At 41.4% G+C, this 25,095-nt stretch overlaps 2 protein-coding genes and 1 long non-coding RNA gene across 14 annotated transcripts; 2 read left to right on the forward strand and 1 right to left on the reverse strand.

Moving 5' to 3' along the window:
- Window positions 1–8: 8 nt before the first annotated feature.
- On the forward strand, window positions 9–12,364 carry LOC139565152 (next to BRCA1 gene 1 protein-like). Of its 2 annotated transcripts, none has more exons than XR_011672865.1 (19): window positions 9–245; window positions 3,368–3,430; window positions 3,529–3,547; window positions 3,641–3,663; window positions 3,823–4,008; window positions 4,668–4,745; window positions 4,898–5,094; window positions 5,425–5,550; window positions 5,833–6,036; window positions 6,252–6,411; window positions 6,568–6,837; window positions 6,987–7,194; window positions 7,313–7,600; window positions 7,700–7,867; window positions 7,992–8,409; window positions 8,531–8,613; window positions 9,004–9,102; window positions 9,261–9,357; window positions 9,576–9,710. XR_011672865.1 is itself a non-coding variant. In XM_071385268.1 (19 exons), the coding sequence occupies exons 1-19, from the start codon at window positions 144–146 to the stop codon at window positions 9,747–9,749; spliced, it is 2,940 nt and encodes a 979-aa protein (XP_071241369.1). In that variant the 5' UTR covers window positions 9–143; the 3' UTR covers window positions 9,750–12,364. The 2 variants fall into 2 exon arrangements, 1 of the variants encoding a protein (XP_071241369.1); XM_071385268.1 differs by having other exon boundaries at window positions 9,004–9,079; window positions 9,576–12,364.
- LOC139565165 (transmembrane protein 106B-like) lies at window positions 9,779–19,787 on the forward strand. 11 transcript variants are annotated; one of them, XM_071385309.1, is made up of 7 exons: window positions 9,779–12,172; window positions 14,051–14,264; window positions 14,999–15,152; window positions 15,299–15,439; window positions 15,547–15,590; window positions 18,975–19,028; window positions 19,482–19,787. In XM_071385309.1, the coding sequence occupies exons 2-7, from the start codon at window positions 14,056–14,058 to the stop codon at window positions 19,597–19,599; spliced, it is 720 nt and encodes a 239-aa protein (XP_071241410.1). In that variant the 5' UTR covers window positions 9,779–12,172; window positions 14,051–14,055; the 3' UTR covers window positions 19,600–19,787. The 11 variants fall into 11 exon arrangements, with proteins under 11 accessions (XP_071241410.1, XP_071241411.1, XP_071241405.1 ...); XM_071385310.1 differs by having other exon boundaries at window positions 14,054–14,264; XM_071385304.1 differs by lacking the exon at window positions 9,779–12,172 and adding an exon at window positions 12,742–12,900 and having other exon boundaries at window positions 14,054–14,264.
- LOC139565172 (uncharacterized) lies at window positions 18,796–23,812 on the reverse strand. The gene is made up of 5 exons (XR_011672866.1): window positions 23,707–23,812; window positions 23,102–23,189; window positions 22,335–22,404; window positions 20,883–20,950; window positions 18,796–20,790 (listed from the first exon to the last, which is right to left on the reverse strand). It is a non-coding gene; the product is annotated as an uncharacterized lncRNA (long non-coding RNA).
- Between the last annotated feature and the right edge of the window lie 1,283 nt (window positions 23,813–25,095).

The following is a 25,095-nucleotide window of genomic DNA, read 5'->3' on the forward strand; positions in this document are numbered from 1 at the left end:
TACATAGCTGATGATGTAAACAGAAAATACGCCTCATCGGGATAAGTCACATACCATAAAGGCAGACTATCTGTATTTATCTCGGCAATAGTGATTCGTTTTTGTTTTCCTTGATATGTTTTAATTCATAGAAACAAGAAGCAATGGACTTCTACATCAATTTGAAGGTGAATTTCAGGGGGAATGCGAAGAATTTTCTTCTGTCAGGTTCCGAGACGAAGAGTTGGGAGTCAATGGAGGCCATGGTAAGCAAGGATAACGATGCTGGTGTTTTCATAGCAGCATTCACCTTGGCATACCTTTACAGTAGGCTGTTACTGAAGCTAAAGCTATCAACCATCGATCGCCGGCCGTTTATTTGCTAAATGTTGTATACCTTGTATAAATGATTGATACCGTGTAGTTGAAAACATTGTTCTAGCTATGACAATCCAGTATTTAACAATTAGGGCCTAATGTTAGCTAGTAGTTACAGTAGCTACCGATCTAAACGACCAGAAAATCAGTACTACAACAACATCCCAGTCGCAACAACATAATATCGAGCAATGCTAAAATAAGAGGCGCTGCTATTAATAAAAGTGGATATATTACAATAGGCCTACATTTTGCTGAAGATACATTAGAAATGAATTTGTTGCCTGCCCTGCAGAGGGCATCCACGTAGATGAGTATACATGCGTCGTAACCATGTCAATGGTAACAACAATAGTAAGGAAGACCAGTGACATTCTTGGGATGAGCGCTTGAAGCCGTGGCTGTCAAAATAGACAAGCAGAACCTATCTACTCATGGACACACTTACTGACAGTTGTGGCTGCTTTGCGTGATGTATTGTTGTCTCTTTAATAATGACAATTACAACAATACTGAATGAACACTTATTTTAACTTAATATAATACATAAATAAAAATCAATTTAGCCTCAAATAAATAATGAAACATGTTCAATTTGGTTTAAATAATGCAAAAACAACGTTTTGGAGAAGAAAGTAAAAGTGCAATATGTGCCATGTAAAAAAGCTAACGTTTAAGTTCCTTGCTCAGATCATGAGAACATATGAAAGCTGGTGGTTCCTTTTAACATGAGACTTCAATATTCCAAGGTTAGAGATTTTAGGTTGTAGTTATTATAGGACTATTTCTCTCTATACCATTTGTATTTCATATACCTTTGACTATTGGATGTTCTAATAGGTACTTTATTATTGCCAGCCTAATCTCGGGAGTTGATAGGCTTGAAGTCATAAACAGCGCAATGCGTGAAGCACAGTGAAGAGCTGCTGGCAAATGCAGGAAAGTGCTGTTTGAATGAATGCTTACGAGCCTGCTGCTGCTGCCTACCACTGCTCAGTCAGACTGCTCTATCAAATCCTAGACTTAATTATAATATAATAACACACAAAAATACAAGCCTTGGGTCATTAATATGGTCAAAACCGGAAACCATCATTTAGAAAACAAAACGTTTATTCTTTCAGTGAAATACGGAACCGTTTCGTATTTTATCTAATGGGTGGCATCCCTAAGTCTAAATATTGCTGTTACATGGCACAACCTTCAATGATATGTCATAATTATGTACAATTCTGGCAAATTAAGTACAGTCTTTGTTTGGAAGAAATGGTCTTCACACAGTTCGCAACGAGCCAGGCGGCCCAAACTGCTGCATATACCCTGACTCTGCTTGCACAGAACGCAAGAGAAGTGACACAATTTCCCTAGTTAAAAGAAATTCATGCAATATTAACTAAATATGCAGGTTTAAAAATATATACTTGTGTATTGATTTTAAAGGCATTGATGTTTATGGTTAGGTACACATTGGTGCAACGACAGTGCTTTTTTCACGAATGCGCTTGTTCAATCACCCGTTTGGCGAAGTAGGCTGTGATTCAATAATAAATTAACAGGCACCGCATCGATTATATGCAACGCAGGACAAGCTAGATAAATTAGTAATATCATCAACCATGTGTAGTTAACTAGTGATTATGTTAAGATTGATTGTTTTTTATAAGATATGTTTAATGCTAGCTAGCACCTTACCTTGGCTCCTTGCTGCACTCGCATAACAGGTAGTCAGCCTGCCACGCAGTCTCCTCGTGGAGTGCAATGTAATCGGCGTCCAAAAATGCCGATTACCGATTGTTATGAAAACTTGAAATCGGCCCTAATTAATCGGTCATTCCGAATAATCGGTCAACCTCTAGTTGTCATGTGTTGCTGCCATGCTATGTTGTTGTCTTAGGTCTCTCTTTATGTAGTGTTGTGTTGTCTCGTCGTGATGTGTGTTTTGTCCTATTTTAAGTTCATATTTTTTTAAATAAAACATTTACATAATCCCAGCCCCCTCCCCCACGGGAGGCCTTTTGGTAGGCCATCATTGTAAATAATCCTTTGTTCTTAACTGACTTGCCTAGTTAAATAAAAAAACATTTTTTAAATGCGCCATTATCATCTATTATTCAGTTGCATCATTTTGGGATTAATTCATATTTACCCCAGTGACACTTTATTGACAACAGTCAGGGTATTGAGATGGAGGGCTACACTGCATGCTACAGTTAATGTTGCTAGTTCTCTGCGGTTCTCATTTCCTTTTCATGAATACAATAACAGAACATATTACTCTCCTATGATAGCTTGGTTCATGTTAGTACTGTACTCTATTTGACGTCAGTATGTGGAGGGTATTGATTCGAGGGCGAGTCTGGCTTATGATACTTGAGGCTTCCGTCTCTCACTCCAGCGTTTAACAGCCCTGCCACATGATGTCAAAATAAACATTTGAGCCAAGCCACCTCATCTGACAACATCCCCTTGTGCCAAGATGTGTCACTTTCCAAAGCAAGCCAATAAAATATCTTGCAATGGGCTGCATTCTTTCTCTTCCCACAGTAAAATGGGAAATCTTAATTTCAGTGAGTGCAAGACTGAATGGTGGATGCCAGTTGTTGTTTTTCCTATGTGGAGAGCTTATTAGACTGTTTTCCTCTGAATCTCCTGGCAGCAGCAAGCTCAGACTCCATTGTCACTCCGCTGTCCAGTCACCAGTCACGGAGTTCATCCTCATTGAAATTGCCATTGTGTCTCCATGTTGCCATGGCATTGCCTTCAAGGAGACCGATCAATTTTCCTTTCAGGCATCATATGCTACATCATAGCCCTGCTTGTTCATTCAATGAGCAAATATGGGATACTACGGCATAGCCTAAATATAACCGTGATAACATGATTGATTTTTGGCTCTTCTTGAAAGGATCATTTTTATGTCATTTGGAGGCGCCTGTCCTTTGTCTGAGAAACAGCTTGCTAAATCATGTAATACACTGGTTGGTTTATAGATTGTGTCTTTTGTCTACAGGTGAAAAGGTCCTTTGGCCTGTGTAATCTACAAGTTACTTATTTTGATGAGGAGAATGAGGAGGTGAGTGAGAGCAAAGAGTTACGGCAATGTTAATTTGTTGGGAATGGTAATACAATGCTATTACAATGTTGTTGCAATACATTTCCGTTTTGTTTCAGGTATCCATAAACAGCCAAAGTGAGTAGTAAAACACTTTTTTTTTGTACCAAACATAATATGAATTAGTTGTTCAATGTAACATGTCCAATAATGATATTTTTCCTCTTCTAGTGGAGTATGAGGAGGCATTAAAGGTAGGTGGTAACTTAAATCTGACTCCTGTCCCTGCTTAGGCCTTATGATGACAAAAGTTTCAAGTGAAGTGGAACTGTTACCTGAGGCAGGATCCAAAATACGCCTTCAAGTAACAAAGCAATACATTAACCATCATTCCTCTATGTTGATTTCATCAGAGTGCATCCAGGCAAGGGAACCGGTTGCACATGAATGTGTATGAGACAAGGGGTCAGCCCACGCGTGTGCCGGCCAAGGCCAGTGGAGGGGAGCCCAAGAAAGGGTTCCGTCCCCCACAGCACTGCCCAACCCTGGCTCAAGTGGTGAGCCGGAAGGTCCAGGCTGCTGTCCCCGAACAGGGCATGGTAAGGACAGAGCTATAGATATACACACTACTGTATACTTCCTACTTAATAGTGCTGAGCGATTAACCAACATTTTGGTTATGTTTCGGTTTTTAAACAACTAATTGACCAATGTTGGTTAAATTATAGGGACCGAGTGGTGCAGCGGTGTAAGGCACTGCCTCGCAGTGCTAGAGGCGTCACTACAGACCCGGGTTCGATCCCGGGCTGTATCACAACTGGCCGTGATCATGAGTCCCATAGAGCGGCGCACAATTGGCCCAGCGTCGTCTGGGTTAGGGGAGGGTTTGGCCGGGGTAGGCTGTCATTGTAATATAAGAATTTGTTATTAACTGACTTGAATGGTTAAATAAAGGTGTAAAAGCTGTGAGCTCAATGCGCACATCTCACAGTTTCTCTAGAGATAAATTAGATCCAGCCTGAACTGTGATGTAGTAAATCGTAAATCGAACCAAAACCAAACCGAACTGACCTCAAAGTACTAATCGCTCAGCACTATTACTTTTATATAGCTAATTCTTTCAAATTGAATGAGCTTTTGTGTCATTAGGTATTCATTTAATAAAAGTAAAGACCAAACTAAGTCATTGCGTGTCCTAAAATAAATATGGCTTATTTGTCTGATTTCTCACCAATGTGTTTCTACTTTGGTTTCCAAGGTGATCATGAAAGAACTAAAGGGGACCAAAGAGGAAGATAAGACACCTCCAGCATGGTTTACATCTTACATGGAGAAGGTGAGGAGATGACTTGGAAATTACTGTGGTTTTATTGTCAATGAATGTACTATTTAGAATCATACCACTTAACCTTGACATTTATATGGTTGTATGTGTATATTTTATAGATGAAATTAAGCTAACCAGTAACCCAAACTCTTGTCATCCAGTTCAAAGACCAAGTAGTGAGGGAGGCAGTGGAGAAGATCTGTAGGGAGTTCTCGGGCCAGTGCTGCATCCACAAGCCCATTGGGGCTGAGGCCCAGATCCCTGAGGTGACCTCCTCCACCCTGCCTGGGGGTCCTAGTTCCACCCCTGCCTGCAGCAGCTGCCGGGGCCAGACCGCTGGGGGAGGATACCAGTGCAGGTGAGAAGGGGAGGAGGAGAAGAGAGGTGGCTCTGAGAGAGACTAGGGAGGACATTGACAAATGTGAATTAGTTAAAATGTGAGTTAAGGTAAATAAACACCAATGTAATCAGATATTTTCTTACATGTTTTTGTAAATAGCCTACTCCCACATACTTTTAATTTAGTGCCTCCAACATACATTGTGTTGCTCCAAAACAAACGTATTCCTTCGATCAGTTGTCATTTCCATTTCTTCAGTATGCGAAACCTAAGACGATCAGTTTAAAATAATCAGAAGGCCCTTTGTTTGGTGTGCCGCTCCCTGAATGTCTGGTTTCTTTTTCCCAGTGTGTGTACGTCCTGCACACTGTGTGAGCCCTGCAGCTTCTCCCATGACCCCAGCCACAACCTGGTGAGAGCCAGAACACCCCTCTCCATCCCTGAGCACGGCTCACCAGCCCCAGACCACAGCAGGTAAGACCAGGGTTGGAAAATATTACATATTGTAACAGTTACATATATTCAGTTTTTGGAACCTCATTTAATGCTTATGGGGTGCCAATGTTAATTAATTATTGTTTATGGGGCTGCTATGGTTTGATATGAGAAATTACTCTCCATTTTTGGGGTTGTTTTGTGTTTGTAATTTTCAATCCTACAATGATCATTGTCATCAGAAAGTTGTCAGAACTGTATCTGTCCTATGATGGCCAATCAGAAACCCTTGCATTCTCCCTTTCCCTACCTTGTCCCCAGGTTCTACCGGCGAGGGGACCGGAGCTTCCGTAAGGCGGAGAAGCAGCGCCTGAAGGCTGAGAAGCGCCAGCTAAAGGCGGAGGTAAAGGAGATCAGGAAGCAGCTGAAGATGGAAAGGAGGGGCCTGCAGTGGAGTGCCGCTGGCGACGGGAGCTCCTCCCCCGTCCTGCTCCAACCCAGGGCCACCCAGGCCAACAGCCCAGAGTGCGTCTTAAAGCGACAGTTGACCAGAATTAGATGAAAGGAGATACACAGAATACCAAACCTTGCAAGCAGTATCTTAAGGTCAAATCAGTGAGAGACACAGGTCTTGTCTCTGTAATTAGACTGCTGTCAAAAGGAGGGAAAGGACAGCGAGAGTTGTGCTTTGTAGAGATGTTCTGTGGTTTAATAGTGTATTTTGGCGCTTTGTCCCCCAGGCGTCCCAAGCGGCCCTGCCCTCTGGTGGTGCCAGCCATGACGGCCCTGTTCCTGGATGAGAACCTGCCTGATGGGACTCGTCTTCGCCCGGGCACCAAGTTCATCAAGTACTGGAAGATGAGAAACACTGGCAGCGTGAGCTGGAGCTCTGAGACCAAGGTACTATTATGGGATGAGGATGCACCTGGGATATGCACATTATCTGAGGTTACCATTGACAGCCACAGTACTCTTAGCAGAAAGGAGGACACAACGATGAGAGTTAGGCATAACATTGACAGTCTATTTCTCTCTCTACCCCCATCTCCTTCTCAGCTGAAGTTCATGTGGGGGAATCTGGCGGTGGCGTCGGGCGACCGCTGGCGTGAGGTGGCTGTGCCTTTCTTGCAGCCAGGTCAGGTGGGCGTGGTAAGCGTGGCACTATGCGCCCCGGCCCTGGAAGGCTCATACACCTCCCACTGGCGTCTGGCACACGGTGGGGAGCAGTTTGGCCCTCGCGTCTGGTGCAGCATTGTGGTGGACCCCCTGGCCCCTGCAGCCGTGATGGCAGATGGCGTGCTGGTGTCGCCCTGCGTCACCCCTCAGGCAAGTCCACCCATCTTGACTGTGGTTCTCAATGGCCAATCCCAAACTGCTATACAATGCTGTAGTTCTCTGGAAAAGATGGTAGTAATCTCAGTTAAGTATGTATTCTGTTTGGGTAACATTTATTTCGATCTGCTGGTGCTCTACAGGGGAAGAACCCCCTTTCCACAGATAAGGGTGAGAAGTCTTGTGCTGTAGCCTCTAGGGATCAAGCACTCATGTCAGTGGACCAAGACGAACGAGAATACTACATTCCCTCTGTGGACCTGCTCACAGCCCAGGATTTACTCTCCTTTGAGCTGCTGGACATCAACATTGTTCAGGAAATAGAGAGCGTGCCCAACAACACCCCGGCAGGTAAGCCTTCCATTGCTATTCACATGCTAAATCTGCAGGGTGTTCCTAATCAGTTGACTGCACTTAGGGTCTCTCTGTCTCTTTTCTGAATTTCTCTCTCATTCTCTCTTCCACACAGATATGACCCCGTGCATATCCCCACTGCCCCATGACGGTCCCCTGCAGGAGAAGCCCACCCTGGGGTTGATCCAGGAGGAAGCAGAGGCCCATCAGGCCCAGGGAGTCAAAAGCATCCAGCCATCTCAGGGCCTGGGGCCAGGGGCGGAGGGGGGCCGGGTTCCAGCCCAGGAGGAGGGAGAGGAGGATATGAGCGGGACTCAGTTTGTATGTGAGACGGTGATGCGCTCGCTCACACTGGAGGAGGCCCCAGACCACACACCCCTGCGTGGGAACTGCCCCGGCAAAGGTGAGTTTTTATTAATTAGTTCCATATGAAGCCTATGTTAATACCAGATTAAGGGCCATAACATAGTGTAACCAAAATTACTTTCCCTGATCTTCACAGTGGTCCGCCCAGCAGCCCAAGGTGGCTCCGCCTCCTCTTCTCTTAAAGGGAAAGGTGTTGAGAAGCGTTTGGAGGCGAGGTTGGAGAAAACCCGGGACATATCCCATGTGGCCCCTCTCACAGCCCTAGCACCACCCCAGCTGGCTATACCAGAGCTGATGATGCCAGGTGATTGGCCCAACTTATCCTTCTGTTTTCAATTAGTTGATTGGTTGATAAATACCACTTGAGCTCAAATCTGGGCCAAGTTGTCCGGTAAAAAACAACAATTAAATAGTTTGACCGTTTGCAGATGAGGGACTGGAGTCAGACATCGAGAGCATCTGCGTGGACGCCAGAGGGGACGAAGACAAGGGCGAAGATAAAGGAGAGTTGACAGAGGGGAACAGGGGCGCCCGCAGCCGTTCCTCCTCGGCCTCATCCGAGGATTACATCATCATCCTCCCTGACTGCTTCGACACCAGCCGCCCGCTGGGAGAGTCCATGTACAGCTCCGCCCTCTCCCAGCCTGGCGACGCCCCCGACACGCCCACAGACTCCGACCGCCAGGGCCGTACCACTCCCGAGGGGGAGCACGATGAAGCAGAAGAGACAGTTTCAGGCTCCAGCAGCGCCAACGATATGCTGTGCACCTCCCAGACGTTGGACGCCGTGCCCCTAACCCCTGTGGTGGTGGCACCCCCTCGGCTCAACTCAGCTCTTACACTCAGGTGAGAAACCATGGGCCAGCAGTGCTTGGAAATAGGTTTACAGTGCTATTACACATTTTGACAGTGCTAAATTGCTGAGATGTTCCAAAATGTAGATGTATATTGTTTGTGTTGTCTTCAGCCTAGACAGCAATGATCAGACCGAGGCAGCAGCAGAGTCCCTGGACAGGACTGAGGTCTACCAGCAGGGAGAGTCAGAGGATGGTAAGGAACACACACGGTCACATACTGAACAGTAGTTCTAGCAACTTAAGGAAACAGTGTTTTTGCTCGTCTCATGAAGGCAGTTGGGCCTAACTGACGACAGTGCTCTAACAGTAATAATGTTTTCTGCTTGCTGCAGTGCCTTTTTGCTGTCTGATCATTCAGTGGTAATATCGAAGTACAATATGTCTGCTTGGTTCTAACGAACACAAGTACTAAGCACTAGATCAATGGCTATGGAGTAGAGGTCTGCTTGGAGAGTCATTCTTGTCAAAGAGCACCTTCTATACACTCCCCTCTAGAGCTCTACAACTTATTCATATGAGCATACCGGTATATCCTTTTCCCAGAACATAACCAAACAGTCATCTCTGTGGTTGTGTCTGAAAGGTTCCAAGCAGCCAGACAGCCAACCAGACAGCCCATCTGCTTCTGGTGACTCAGAAGACAACTCCGAAGACCCTAGGTGGGACCCTGATGTGCAACTCAGTCAGTTCAGATGCTAATATTTTCCTAGATCTCTCTTGTTAAAGAGATTTGTTAAAGTGGAATGTCAATTTAATGATGTTAGTGTTGGCTGACCAGAAACAAAATGGTGTCAGTAAGACTCACTCCCTGGCCCTCTCTGTCTGTCTTGTTCCTTCTAGGCACCCAGGCATCACTGGAGGCCTGGTGAAAGGAGCCCTGTCTGTCGCAGCATCCGCCTACAAGGCTCTGTTCACTGGGCAGCCTGGCCCAGTGCAGGTCAGTCCTCCGTTCACTTCCTACAGTGCTGTTAATGATGGCATTCAAGGTCATCCTTTTTGCAATCTCAGAGGATTGCTATATCATATCAACATGGTGGTTGAGACATTGAACTGGAATGCCACCATTGTGAGGCTACTTTAACATGTCATTACTGACTATCAGAGTCGTTAGTATCTAGGAGGTGTATTTTAAACAGTATACTGTCCTTCCTGCAGCCCCCAGTGGATGGAGCCACCCAGGACACCATGATGGGGGTGCTGGTGGAGATGGGCTTTGGTGACCGGCCTCTCAACCAGCGGCTGCTGAAGAAACACAACTACAACCTGCTGGACGTGGTCAACGAACTGGTCCAGATGACCGACAATGACTGGTACTCCACCCGCTACTGAGGAGAGAGGCAGGAGGAGGAGGAGGAGCTGGGGTGGCGTCATGGGTTTAACCTCTGATGCCTTGACCTCTTGTCTCTTCTTACTCTTTTTAGATTTGGACCAAGTTGACAGGAGGTATCCTGATTATGACCTAGAGACATTCCCACGGACTTTGGGATATTTAGACTATCAAATAGCTACAGTATGTATGTATGTAGATTAATTTAACATGGCCGTTTCTGCCTGTTGGCTTTTGCATAGGAAAGGGGGAGACTGAAGGGGGGTGGATGAGGTGGGCTACTCTTTCCAGGAGAACACCTTCATTGCTGTGGTAACAAATGGCAAACATATCACAAGTTGCTATCGCCGAGCCATTCCTGTTAAACAGTATACTCACCCTTGAAGTCATAGATTGGAATACAGGCTGAATATGCAGCCATAGACCAGGTATATTCAACAAGAGTTACAGGAAAAGGTGTAAGCTTAGATGAAGGGGTGTTGGGTGTAGTATTTATCACAGAGAGCCAGAACCATATAGGACTTACTTCTTCTATAAGCTGTGGCAATAGTCAACATTGTATGACGTTAATCAACTTCATAGAATGTTTGAATAGTGGACATGTCAGGTCCTCGTTCCAAGTGTGAATGACTGTCAGTGTTGGAGAACGCTATGCTTCATTCAGATCACAGCAATTAAACACACAAACACTCACCCCCACATGCTTAAACCTTTCTCAGCTTAACTGTTCAAAGTATCAGCGTACTGTAGACATGATGCGTGTCTTATTGATTGAAGATAATCATTCCCCTACTTTCTGTGATGTCATGCCATGGCTGACAACATGCTATGGGTATTTGTGCGTAATTGTGTACACATGAAGTATTTTTGAAATGAGGACCATTACATTGATGCACTCCATTTAATTCCGTTTTGAGAGGGCATATTAATCATCATTCTTAACTAGGAGTATATTTGGGTTTAAAAATAAAAATCATGTAAATATAATATACAAATGATTTTTTTGTTGCACATGGAAGACATAAATATTGATGCAAACCCAAAAGACTAGCTGCTCAAGAAGTGAAGGATGTTATCATTTTTAAGATCCTGTTGAAGGGATTTTATCAAGAAATGAATTAACCTCCTTTACAAAATGTCTTCAATCTGCTCTATATTGTCCTGAGGGAGGGGGGTTATTTTCAGAACCATACAGGGGGCCTGGTGATCATGATATATCAAAAGCATTGACTCGTTCCACTTGGTATCATTCTTTAAAAAAAATGTACTTCAAGTTCTTTCAAAACTTAAGCTGAAATCAAGCAGTATGTAACAAGTTTGAAATGCTTTTATTATTTTCCAATATGAAAATGCTAACGTGTTTCAGGTGATCGTAGGAGGTAATCTTTGTTGTTAAAATATTTTTTGTTTTAGAGTTGATTGCTTGAGGGCTGTTTTGGAAATGTAAAGGAAGATTTGCCTGTGTTCTTCTGGTTGAAGCGTTCTCACGTCATTGTGCTTGAATTTCCACTGTTCTAATATGTTTATATTTGAAGAAAAGATACTGGAAAGGTTTGCTTAAGTCTTGTACACTAAGGGGAACTTGACAGGGTTGTGAGCATTGTGAAAAAGAATTAACACTTAGTGGCCAGTCATGTAATGTAGCAAATGGATATTGGTAAAAATCATTAATACAAAAACCCTTTGAATCGACCCTATTTTGGTATAGTGTAGTCTTAATGGTTCTTAGGGTTAGGGTCTTACCAAAGGATAAGTGTCTGCTAAATGACTAAAATGTACAGTCCTACCAGGTTATGGTATCTGATTTATTGCCACTTATGAGTCAACTTTTAGGGTGTCAAGGAGAAACTGAATTCAAGGACAATAAGTATTGTGGTCTTTTAAATTAAAGTAATCTTTTCCCACAGTGGAAAAATATATGTCAGAAATTATGGCAGGTTAATGGAGGTCAGAAACAGTGCGATTCATAAATGTCTACATACATGTACTTGAAACATTCATACCTTCCATATATGGGCAGGAAAGTTTCATAGAGGGTGAAGAATGAGAACTCCCAAAAGTTTTTGGGGGAGGGATAATGTGCAGATTGTCTGAACTCTTTCTGTGTTGCACTTAAGACTTACCTGGAACCCTGACGTTGAATTGCATTGAATTCTAGGTCGGCAGAATTTAGAATTTGAATCAGGAAAAGTTTATACTCACGACCTCTACAAGCCAGAATGTTGAATAAAATTATATTTTAATGTAATTTACCGGCATGCACACATGATAAAAATACATGCATTACTTGCCGAGCTCGTGCACGTGTTTACATGGTTTTGCTCGTGCTTCAGGTGATAGAAATATGAATGAAATTATACTTTCCTGTGGATATTGTCAGACATTCCTTCCACCAAAAGGACCAACCACAAAAACAACCGGTAAAGTACGTAAAAATATAATTTTAATCAACATTCTGGCTTGTAGAGATCGTGAAAGCAAACTTTCCTGATTCAAACGCTCGTTTCTGCCGACCTAGAATTGAATACAATTAAATGTTGGGTTTCCAGGCAATTAAAAGACATAGGCTACCTGTGATGTACAAATATCTTGTCTCTAATAAAAGTCACTACACTTAGATGTCACTTCTTTTTTTGAAAAGGCGAAATAAAAATATTTTAAATGCTCACATACTCAAAAAAATACCCAGGAATCAATGTATTTATTTGACTTCGTTTAAAAACATTGAGTAGGCAACCTATAAAATATTCCACTATGCAGAAATTGTTCCGACATTTTATGGTTGCTAACATTTGCTTATTTTCAGTTTGACTAAACGAGCAAGTGCAGTGTAAATAATAATTGTACCCTCTAAACCACTGAAATATTTTCCATAACAAGAAATATTGTATTTGCAGCTGTTTGAAGCTGGTGTACAAAACTGAAAGTAAAAGACTCGAAAATAAAACGTAATCACGGGAAGCATAAAAATAGAACACATCTACCGCTTCTTAGACTTCCTTTCAATGAAAATTACAGATCTAGAACTCATCTTTGTGAGTTTGGTCGGGTTCCCCAAAAAGTTACATATAGCCGCTTTAATTCTTTCCTGTAGGTGGCAGCAAAATTACGCTGCGTCACCCTCATCTGGATAGGACATTGCTCCACTGCTCAGTGAGTATGTGACCAACATAAAAAGAATATTAGACCATTTTCGCGACTGCTGTGAGGCATATTGTGTGGAGTTAGATTACAGATAATCTTGTTGACGGCGCCGTCTTTATAAATCGTAACACCGCATTAAACAAGGCAAGTAAACACAGTGAAAAAAGTTGTTTTCTTCAGGGGTGGCAGAGAAACGAAACTCGTCACAAGACTTGTATGCGGAGTGTTATAAAAGCGTAGTCAAATTTCTGTTTGGATTAAAACTAACGTTCGCCATCGGTTATTTGCTAAATTGTCTTAATTCACATAAAATGTTGTTTGATATATGGACAATGCCGACTTCGATCTAATTGGTTCATACTTATGGTGTCTGCGAAGTTAGACATCGTCTAATTGTATGCATTTAAAATAATCTCCATTGTGAAATCCACCAAGACAGCAAAGCACATACATACATAAAATATAATCCTTTGTCGTCACAAATATCAAATAGTAAAGTATGATTATATTGATGTGAAGCAACTAACATTATAGAAAACACTTGCGTTAAAGAGGGATACAGAGTATATTGGAAGCAGATGCTTCCATACAGGTGTGGTTCCTGAATTAATTGAGCAATTAACATCCCATCATGCTTAGGGTCATATAAAAAATCCCCAGTTGCCTATTATTTTGGCTAGAAGAAGAGAGCTCAGTGACTTTGAAAGAGGGGTCTCAAAGGAGTGCACGCTTAACTATACTGGTCCCCAAAAGAATTGTAAACAAACAAAAATGCGCCCAACTGGGGACTATTTGCAGGTCACCACAAATAAAAAGGTTATTTCTAGGGGGGGTTGAGGTTAGGGAAAATAGGATTTTGAATGGGAGTCAAATGTTTCGCTGTGTGTGCCTCAGTAACCAAATCTCAACAATTGAACACTTATGGGAGATTCTGGAGCAGCTTTTTCCACCACCATCAACAGAACACCAAATTTTGACATTTCTTGTGAAAGAATGGTGTCGCATCCCTCCAGTAGAGTTCCATACACTTGTAGAATCTATACCAAGGAGCATTGAATCTGTTCTAGCGGTTCGTAGTGGCCCAACGCCCTGTTAAGACACCTGATGTTGGTGTTTCCATTATTTTGGCAGTTACCTGTATATATGACTGTCTCTTTAGCAGGCATGGGAGCTGGTTCCAGTCAACCCAGTGAGAATGATGAGCAGGCCATCGTACCCCAGCAGGACAGGAGGAAGACCTCTAACAGGAGACACTCTGAGGAAACACTGGACTGCCCAACCTGCCAGGGCACGGGCCGCATCCCACGAGGTCAGGAGAGCAAATTGGTGGCAGTGATCCCCTGCTCCGATCAGAGGCTGAAACCACGACACACGTACGACCATGTTGAGATTTACAGCAACAATTGTTTTATTTCCCACATGCATCATTTAGAAGGTCTTTTAAGTCTATGGTGTGTAGATATGTTCATTGTGTGTGCAAAGTAATATTGTGTTCCGTGAGTGGGCATCTGTATCAAGGTGTGTTTTGTGTATACTGCATGAAAACACTTGTGGTATGTTTAAATGGCCAATGCAATGCAGCCATTTTTTTCCAAATCATTTCTGGGTAACAATGAATTAACTTACTGTAATAGATTTCCATTAACAAGCTTTTTAGCTAAACTTTCTCTAGCAATGTGGTCGTATGCCACATTCACATGCTAGTCGGAACTCCCGATTTGCTGATTCCTTGAACGCAGCACGTGTATAACAACCAGTTAGCAAGTTGTACATTTTAGAGTTTTCTAGTTCCGACTAGCAGTTGAATGCAGCATGACTGGAGAGAGGAAAACTAGCTGTTATTTGCAGAGATTTGGAGCTTTTTGTTATTGGTCTACTAACCGCATGGTGATGTCACCATGGAAATCTAAAACTCCTGCCCATGCAAACTTGCTGATTAGAAGATCCTGTGTAGATTACATTTTCAACCAGCAAAAAAAAGCACACTTTTACAGTGTAGATTTCATCAGCTGTTGTACAATATGATATTAAACAAAGAAAATAAACATATTGACTGCACTGGGCCTTCAATCAATACTCAACTTATACATATCATGTCTCCTTACAGGAAGTTGTATGTCACTGTGTCGGTGACGCTGTGCCTACTGGTCAGCTCGCTGGTCCTCTTCTTCTTGTTTCCTCGCAGTGTCATCCTCTCACCCGGGGCTGTCGAGTCTGTCTATGTTTACTTCACCCCAACCACTGTCCAATTGAACATCACGGTGAGACCTCATTGGCCTTATTCATATACCACACAGTCGGTTTCTATCTGGACTATGCCATAAAACTATTGGTCTCTTCCTCTGCATCACTGGAGTGTATTTTTGGAGGTGAATGTAATAATCGCCTTGTCTCTCTCCCATCACAGAACATCCTGAATATTACCAATGACAACTTTTTTACAGTTCAGGCCTATAACTTGACAGTGCAGGCTCTTTTTGATAAAACGGTTGTGGGCAAGGCTGATATGAAAAATGTCACCACCGTCAAACCACTCACGGACAAAACAGTGAGCACCTCCCCTCATTACCAACTGCTATACTGCAGAGATGTTAGCTTCTAAAAGCCTCTAAATATTGTTACTTTACTCACTAACGCTCTTATTTCCCCTGACAGTTTGCCTTTGAGATTCCTGTCACGCTAGTGGAGGAGGGTCTGAAGTAAGTACAAGTATAACCTTGGTTAAATTATGGCTGGTGCTGAATCTTCCATCGCGTCAGTAGTGAGACATAAAGCTGCTTTTGTAGCTGTTTGGTTATACAAAGTGCCATGGTAAAACACTTACAATATAGTGACGCAGTCCTTTTAATTTAGTTGTGCTGTAAAGTTAAGCTTATTTTGATTGTGTCATGTTGTCATGTGAAAGTAATGTAACTCATTCGCTGTAAATGTGAGAATTTATTTTGTGTGCTCTACAGACGGTTATTCTCTTCCTTTTTCTTGGCTAGCTTTGAATAATGTATAAAGACAAAGAAAAACTGTAAATGTTCTTTTGTATTTAGAGCAAGTTTGAGGCATGACTATCAAATGTTTGAACAGATATTAAGTATTTGTCTACAAAAGTACATAAACTAGCATAACCTGCTTAGCTGGGTGCACTGGCAGGCGCAATCCATCTCATTTTTTTTTTAATGTGTTGCAGGCTAATTGTCACTAGCAGTAGCAATTCCTATTCACAAAATGAAAGGGCCTCCGGACTGAAAGTAGTCAAAAGCATTCCCACTGGGCACACCATGTCATTTCAACTTGGTTACAATTTGGTTAACATGTTGATCAATGAGATTACAACCTATATTCACCCACTCAAAAAGACAGCCAAAAGTTAGATGAATTTCCAATGTGTTATCACTATGCTTTCAACCAAATTCCAATGGAAAAACAATTAGATTTTTGATTGTCGTCGTCACCCCAAATGTCTATCACTGTGCTTTCAACCATTTTAAAAGCCCAGCAAAGTTCAAATGGGAAGGTAATGTCATATTTTGTTTATTGATAAAACAGATTGTTTTCACTGCACTTCTTTTAAACGCAGAACCAAATGGCCTAGATTGCAGTTGAGATTACATTAAAAGTATATGGTGCAATTGATATTCTGCACAGATTACAGAAATTGTGAAGATCTCCACAGACCTGTGAGGACCTATGCATGCTTTTTGAACATGCAGACTTTTATATGGTTACATAAGAAATGTATAGTTACAGTATCCTCAATGTGGCCTTGGATATGTTACTCATTTTAGGGTTGAATGTTACATTCTCTTGTAAGATTGCCTTAACTTTAAGCTATTTACTGTATTACAAAAGTAATATTGAATTGTTTGGTTGACAACGCAACCAAATATCAACATTTTAAAGGAGAGGTATGGGTAACTGCCAAAATAAAGAAACCACCAACCTAAAGCGTCTTAATAGGGTGTTGGGCCAGAACAGCTTCAATGCACCATGGCATAGATTCTACAAGTGTCTGAAACTCTATGGGAATGCGACACCATTCTTCCATGAGTAATTCCATAATTTGGTGTGTTGTTGTTGGAAAACGCAGTCTCAGGTGCACTCCAGAATCTCCCATGAGTGTTTTAATTGGGTTGAGATCTGCTTACTGATATGGCCATGGCATATGGTTCCCCTCGTTTTCATGCGCATCAAACCATACAGTGACCACTCGTGCCCTGTGGATGGGGGACTTGTTATCCTATTGGGCGTAGCCAAAATAGTGGCCTGCCAAGCATTTTTATACATGACCATTAGCATGATGGGAATGTTAATTGCTTAATTCACTCCGGATCAGGTGCTTCCACCTGTGTGGAAGCACCTGCTTTCAATATTATTTGTATCCCTTGTTTACGCAAGTGTTTCCTTTATTTTGGCAGTTACCTGGATCTACTGCTTGGCTAGTTCCATCTGAGCCACTGGCTTAGTCCCATAGAGTACCACAGTATGCGTCATAATACCCATAAAACTTAGCAGTCAAGCAAGGAAATGGTTCCAATCGTTTCCCCAACATTCATTTTTCCCATAGGGGATTTTAGAAACACTTCAAATAAGGGCTGTGTTTCGTATAGGCTTACCCTGGCATGATCTTTTTGATAACCGTGTAGTCTCTAGGACTAGGTGACATATATGAATATATTCGCCTGTATTTACCCCTAAAAAATGAAACGCTAAGCCACATTAACAGCTAATATCATACAGAACTACAAATGCCATGATGATCTGGATGAGACAGTTAATCCTCGATTTGGGAATCTAAATGTAGCAATTAATATATTGGCAACATTTTTTAAACCTGAATTCTTTTAACTTTCTTGTGCAAGTTTTAAATTGACGCTACTTGTTAGCAAAGGTGTCAACTAGAGATGACACGCAGGAGCTTGCAGGGAATTGTAGTTTTGCATGATGTCTACTTTGATGCTAATTAGTGTTTTCGAATCTGAGTAAATAGAGGCGACTATATTGATAAAAGTCACCTTGTCCGAGAGATTTACATGGTTACAAAATGTCACGCCAGGGTAAGCCTACACGAGATGTTTGAAGAAGGTTTTAATCATCTGCTTGGATAGTTCCATCTGTGCAACTGTCTTAGTCTGGTTTTAATTCCAGTTTGTCTACAAATGAACAATGTTATATGTTGTATTCATGAAGCAATCTCAACCAAAAATCAAAATGAAAGAATACGATTAAATTTAACTTTCAATGCACTTTAAATAAAGTTTGATTTTATTTAGTCCTTTAAGATGGAGATGTAAATCCAACACACATTATACATTTGGAATTAAAGCCAGACTAAGTCATTGGCACAGATGGAACTATCAAGCAGAAGGTGCATCTCCTCGTTAAATTTGAAGTCAACCAGAGCTTGAAACACTAGGCCTATTGTATTGTCTATTTTTAGGTTAATTCTGGGTTGAATTTAAACAACTGTTGATGACTTTGCAAATGCGATATAGGACTAAATAGCATCATTGATGATAAGTGCTAAAGTATGATCACATTTTAATTTACTCTGTTAAACCTACCCTTTGGAATGACTTTGATAGCAACAGTGAATTTATTTAGTTTTAAAGTGGAGATCTCTCAATAATAATAGTCACGATAGCACATTGGTAATAGTCAATGTTAAATCTCATAGCTAAGCTGGGCTGGGCTTGGTTAAAACCCTGGATGGGAGACTCAAGGGTAGCTGTAGATGGATGAATTCTTCAGTAGGAGGTGCTGCCCAGCCTATTGTTTTTTTTCTGATAGTGGATATAACATTGAGTTCTGATGTTGTTTTAAAGGTACAAATTCAACATTTTATACAATGTTTCAAATGTGGTTACCATGATGACATCCATAATCCTGTGGTTGAAATTTCACCCTCAAAACAACAGTTGATGACTTTTTTTCAAGTCAATGTATTTTCCATAGATTTCACGTCACAATACGTTGTCAAATTACGTTGAAACAGCACTAATTCAACAGCCCAGTGGGTTGTTTTTGAAATCATATCTTTCATAAGGAAATCCTGAAGGTATTCATTATTTTCTCCTATTTATTCTTCCCAGCAATTACTGCAAGAAATCTACAATCAAGATCCACACGTTATTTGTCCATCTTCAGTGAGTATGTGCCCAGTCAGTCAGTATGGGTAAAACACCCCCCCATAATGTAGCTTTGCTCCCACAGATTATCCATTTTAGATTCTATTAACATTTTATAATGCATACATTCAACAATGAACAATGATCCTATTGAAACTGTGGGAAGAAATGTAATACCATAATAGTTCATAGTTAATGACTAAACCTAGTAAACCAATGGGGTCAGAGACTAACCTATGTATTTCTTATTAGTGGTTAAACTCTGAGGATGGGATATAAAAGGGCTGCATTGCTTGTTAACATGGCCCAGTTTTTACAGTGATGGCTCAAGGGAGAGTTTATTTCATGGTTACGGTTAGGAAACCTTAATAGCTGGCTGACCTAAATCTGGTACAATTACATAAATGATCATTACATTTGATAAATAATAGATGAGAAATTGTATAATCTGTAACCATCCTCCTCCCTCAGGATGTCAATGACTGTCTACTACCTGGCCCACTTTGAGCAGCTTTCCCTGGACACGTATGAATACATCGACTGTGGGTCTAACACCACAACACCCCACATCATCAACCCTACACCCTGAGAACAAGGGCTCCATTAGGGGCGGGATGACATGGGTGAGGGGAAGACTGAGGAGCAGGCCAGGAGGTGAACTGTGGAGAACTGTGTGGTCAAAAGCCATAGTTAATGTAAATGTTCCCTCAAGTTATGGGGAAGAAGGAAATAACACAAATGTGGAGTTTGAAATTAAAATTAAAGCTCTGAAATGTTCTGTTTGTTGTTTTTATGCACCTCTGTAGCACTTGTTTTATAAGTAGGGTCATCGCTGTGAAATTTTACTTTTTTGCCACTACATCCTACTGAAGCCTACTCTGTTTTGTCTTCAAAGAAACTGAAAGACTTGAGTGGAATACAAAATTTGCACACATTTTTGAAAGAGTAATTTAGATGTTATATTTTTGCATAATTTCCTATAAAACAGATTGTCGGTGCACTTCTACAAACAAGTAAATTACTTTTGTATGCGTGTTAAATGGTTTTACCTACTTTACCCAATTAAGTATTCTTAAAGTTATGCATACAACTATGTAGTATTGATCACATAATGACTGGTAGACTATTTAGAACTTTTCTATGGAATCACATGGAAATTACAGTTCTGTCTTTGATTTGTACTCTAATGGGATTGACTACTGCCCACACATTTCTATGTTAAACCATAATCTCTAATTGTATGCTAATTCTATCAGCTATAACAAGATCTGGATATTAATTCGCCTATGGTTTTTGTGTCACTGAAATGAGATTATTAGTGAGGGGGAAAATGGTTGTTTGGAATCCACATGGACTAGTAGTGTCACCACGGGTATTTTTGGAATGGGGAAGCTAACTAATTTACTCCCTTGTGTTCTTCCACTACAGCAAAATCATGGCAATGTTTCTTATGCCCTGTTCAAATACTCTTAATATTTACTTCCTCTATTCTTTAGGTTAAGGGTTTTAGTGCATTGTTTCCACCTTTGTCAGACCAGTGAAAAACATTCTATGTATTTTAAATGATTCAATACTGTATTCTATTTTCTCAGGCTTTGTGAATCCATGTTCCTTGTTTGGTCACATAATTAAAGGATGTTGTATATTGAAATGGCCACTAAGTGGTGCTGAAGTTGCATAGAAAAAGTTTCCTTGATGACAGTTGGGTCCAGTCCATATGGGTCTTCTTCACCAAAGACTGGATATGGGCTCTTCACCACTGCTGGGAGTACTGTATGGACTGTAAAGTCGAGAAATAAAAACACTCCTATAATCTTATGTACTGTATATCAATAATACATAGCATTATCACGGTGTATCACATGCACTCACCGAGTATCTGTTGTCAATCTTAGCACTGTACTGGAGCTTGTTTTTGCAGTGTGAACATTCATTCACGGCTGGAAGACAAGAAGGAGAAGATAATGGCATGTTAGTGGATACTACGGTCAAGAGAGGAAGTCATCAAAAGTGCTCAGAGTACTCCAAGACTTTGTACAGATATGTAATCTGTGTTGTTCTGTTACTAAGAACATGTTATCCTTCCTGTCAACTGGTCCAGTTGTCTGAGACTGTAATTTCACAGTTGATAATTCACCTGCAAAATAGCACAATGCAGGTGGCCATGCCAATGAACTGTACGTGACCCATGTCAACGGGCTGGCAACTACTTCTAGTCCTTTCTCTCCCATGACAGGCACTCACTGGGGGTTGCATCCAGTAAGATTGAAACAGGGAAAAGTATTTTTGAAACAGAATATCCTTACCACTACCTGAACTCGTATCCAAGCATTTTCTCCAGTTTGTTTCTACTGAACACAACCCAAGACTTGGCTGCCTGCCACAAACCTCAGGTTTTCAATCCCCATAACTCCTCATCTGTGATATTTGATCCACTACACAGTAGGAGTGCAGAGCATGGCCCCATATATTATTTAACAGACCCCATTCTAATGAGAGGATGGTAGAGCGTGACACCCTCTGCTACTGTGGAGACTTGGTTTGGCCAGGCTAGAGCCATTAAAATTACCAAACTGTATAGACAGTTGGTTCTATTTTAGTCCCGGATACCCACGTGACCGCACATTTTTGTTCAATACCAGCACTAACACACCTGCTTCAATTATTGATGTTTAGATCATAAACATCTGTTACGCTTGTGCTGCGGTCCTGTGTTATCCCCAGGACTGGAGTTGGGAAACTTGACTAGTGTAGACCACTCCGATCTGAGCATTCCTCCTAAATGGGAGGTTTTCTGTTTGTGTTGAGGATGTGTGTCCATGTCACCTCTGGGGGATAGGCTGTTGTTGACTCAGTTAATGGAAATCATTGATGTGCCTGCAAGTGAGAAGCTACCAGATTACAGAGGTATTCATGAGCCAATAGAAGGCTTTGGAGAGTAAATTGTAATTCCATTGTTCTCAAAGTGTTGGAGTCAACTGGGGATTAATGGCTCTGGTATTGTGGGCTACTTGCTGGACGACACGGCAAAGTCATGTTGGAACATGAGCCCAAAGATATAACTCCTTAAAAAGAAGCCTCTGGGCATGGAATTGTTTGCTTATGAAATGTGATTACCTTATTTGCCTGAATTACAGTCAGAAGATGGTTGTGGTTGCAGGGTCAGAGATTTACAAATAAGTATGCAAAAGTCCCTTTTCTGAAAGGTCTAGTCATGAGACATAACATGAGCATGTCTGGCTTATAATGAATATGGTTTTGTTAGTAGTTTGTCACCCTTTTAGGTACAACAAAAATGGTGCAAATTAAACATTTAGATATTACCTGGCTGCTGAGCAGGTGCGTTAGACTCTGCCAGTGGCTTTGAGCTTGGCTCTGAAGGGTCCTTTGTCATCTGCACAAACAAAAGAGGTACTTGTAAATGCTGTTTACTTGAGGCACCCTGACATGCAGCAGAAACACCAAATGCACCGGAGATATTTTGCATATAACTAGGGGTGTTGTACATTACTTCACAGTTTTGTAAACAGTTGCACACCTCAGACAGGGAGGAGTTCACCCCAAGTGACGGGTCAGTTTTACACCCTCCATTTAGACAGGTGTTAATGGCCTCCAAGTTCTGAATACCTGTCAATGTTGAACATCCAAAATGTGGTGGAGTTGAGATCCTATACAATGATCCCTGCTCTCAATACCAAATTACCACCAGGAACTTGCAAACTTATTTGTAAGTGATAATGGACTGTGTTGCAGCAATTAACTTTGAATAAGAATACAGTAGCACCTTGCTCTGCTGTTGCAAGAGGTGCTTGAATATATAAGCGTAAGCCAATGACATTTAATGCCACCTGATGGTGGGAGTGAGGGATTCGGATGTTTTCCTGAATTTCAAGGCTATTCATTGGCTCTCGGTCAGTGCTGGCACACATGAAACATTCAGCCGAGGCGTAAGGTATGACCAGAGGGACACAACCTTCAAAATTAATAATAGGAAATGAGGTTGACCCCTCACATGGGTGTCGCATGTCCGACTTTGGTTTCCACCTCCGGTGTTAATCAATTATGGAACAAGCCTACTGACAGTAGCCTACCTGCTGCTTGACCCTGGACATCCTGCGGTCCACCATGGTCTGTCGGCGCCGGGCTTCCCAATGCATAGCAGACATCCTACACCAGCATCTGTGGGAGAGTGGAGCTAACTATCATTAAACCACAGTGCCAGTGCTGTAACCTGATAGACAGACAAGCCCCTATATCACTGTTTCACCAATTCTGATTAATGACAGCCCAACACAATGTCTTGTCTTTGTCTAAATATAATCAGGGGCCACTGATGTTATTCCCTCTCTGTCTCCACACTGCTGCATTAGGTGTTTCAATGAATGTGTATTTAAAAAAAAAGGCAATAGCTATCCCTGGATAGTATAAATATAACCTAGAGTAACCACACTAACAGCCAATAATTAAAGAAAATCATGTAAGACATTAAAATGAACCTCTTGATGTACTGGATCTGCTATGTTGATTATTAATCTAGGTTAACCGATTGAAATAAGATATACAATGAGGAATGTAGCAAAATAAAATGATTTGCAAGTACAGCTACTTTAAATATTACATTGACAAGGAAAAACATATCTACCCTGTTAAATTCAGCATGCAAAAGTGACAAAGAATTATTGGATCTTTCACTTACAACAATCCCTGGAGATAAAAAGCTGTTTTGCCCTCAGAGGCAAAGTGGACTTCAGCAGCCTAAAGCAGGTAGCTAATGATGACGTTGACTACCTCAATTTTCCAGCTTCAAGTGTTTCCCACCTGCCTCGCAAGTTACCTAGCAACTGAACGTTCCCTTGAGTTGGTGGCGTCATAGATAAAGGTAAATAATTACTCACCCCAGTAGTTCACCCTCTGGAGATCCAATTCTCACCTGAGGAGTCTGGAAATCTCCAACCCATTTGATCATGTAATATGTACAATGCACGTTTGGTAACTTACCAAATGCATTGTCGTTCTGCAATAGTTTTGCACCTGTGAATCTTTCAGGTGTAAGCGTCACAATATATGGATGTATTTCCCATATTAGTCGGTAGAGAGCGCTACTGTCATGTTTAGTAAAACAGACCCCATTTTTTTAACTACGCAAGTCAGTTAAGAACAAATTCTTATTTACAATGACAGCCTAGGAACAGTGGGTTAACTGCCTTGTTCAGGGGCAGAACGACAGATTTTTACCTTGCAGGCTCAGGGTTTCAGTTTCTGGCCCAACGCTCTAACTACTAGGCTACCAGCTCTTTTATACTCATACAGTCTGGAGGCCTTTTTTCTTGCATTCAAATTCCAATTGATCAAAGCTTTTATGTTTTTTTAAATCTGAAAAACATAGGCCTATTTGTTTTTCTAGCCTTTTCATACAAAGCAAACACAGTAATTGCCAATGAGAATACATAAGTAGATGCATAGACAGTCTACTTAGAAACATATATTCTGCATGATATATTCAGTCCTAAAAGTTAATTGGTACCCAATTTATAATTTTCCAATTGTTTGTTAAGATAGCAACTGCTCTATAAATGTAGCGCCAATGAATAATTGTCCATTGTATATTGAGGTTGTTCCCTTGTGATAATGACAGTAAAATGTATGTGTTGTGTGTGTGCGTAGATCGAGTGAATTAACGATGAGAGAAGAAGCACAGTGTTTTTTATCTGATTTGCTTCACTGGAAAGCTAATTTGTCAGTGATTTGAACATTGACTGTGTGTAATTACTGAGTTCTGCTCCGAGGCAGACCCTTCGGCATGGAATCCTGCTCTGCAGGAAAGATAATTATTGTTGCACATGCTGACACAATTTCTCAATCTCAATTCCCCTGCGAGTTTTCATTTAACTCCCATGTGTGATATCTGCCCTCCATTTGCTGCACTGTGGGTACATCTGATAACCACTCTATTTTCAAATCTGCACACAGTTTTGCATCCTCCCCTCATGACAGGCTACAACCAGCAAGTGTTGTGCTGAGAATAGTAACTAGATTCCTCCCAGATATGCTGATATGATCTGGCTGGTTTCATAACACATGCCCT

The sequence above is a fragment of the Salvelinus alpinus genome, chromosome 36 (genome assembly GCF_045679555.1).
Source record: "Salvelinus alpinus chromosome 36, SLU_Salpinus.1, whole genome shotgun sequence".
In the NCBI taxonomy this organism is placed as follows: Eukaryota; Metazoa; Chordata; class Actinopteri; order Salmoniformes; family Salmonidae; genus Salvelinus; species Salvelinus alpinus.

Coding starts and splice junctions, on each gene's coding strand:
- LOC139565152 (XM_071385268.1), top strand. CDS start 144: ATGGACTTCTACATCAATTTGAAGGTGAATTTCAGGGGGAATGCGAAG. Junction 7,601..7,699: donor TGGGAACTGCCCCGGCAAAG/GTGAGTTTTTAT, acceptor TGATCTTCACAG/TGGTCCGCCCAGCAGCCCAA. Junction 7,868..7,991: donor ACCAGAGCTGATGATGCCAG/GTGATTGGCCCA, acceptor GACCGTTTGCAG/ATGAGGGACTGGAGTCAGAC.
- LOC139565165 (XM_071385309.1), top strand. CDS start 14,056: ATGGGAGCTGGTTCCAGTCAACCCAGTGAGAATGATGAGCAGGCCATC. Junction 15,153..15,298: donor CTGTCCAATTGAACATCACG/GTGAGACCTCAT, acceptor CTCCCATCACAG/AACATCCTGAATATTACCAA. Junction 19,029..19,481: donor ACGTTATTTGTCCATCTTCA/GTGAGTATGTGC, acceptor CTCCTCCCTCAG/GATGTCAATGACTGTCTACT.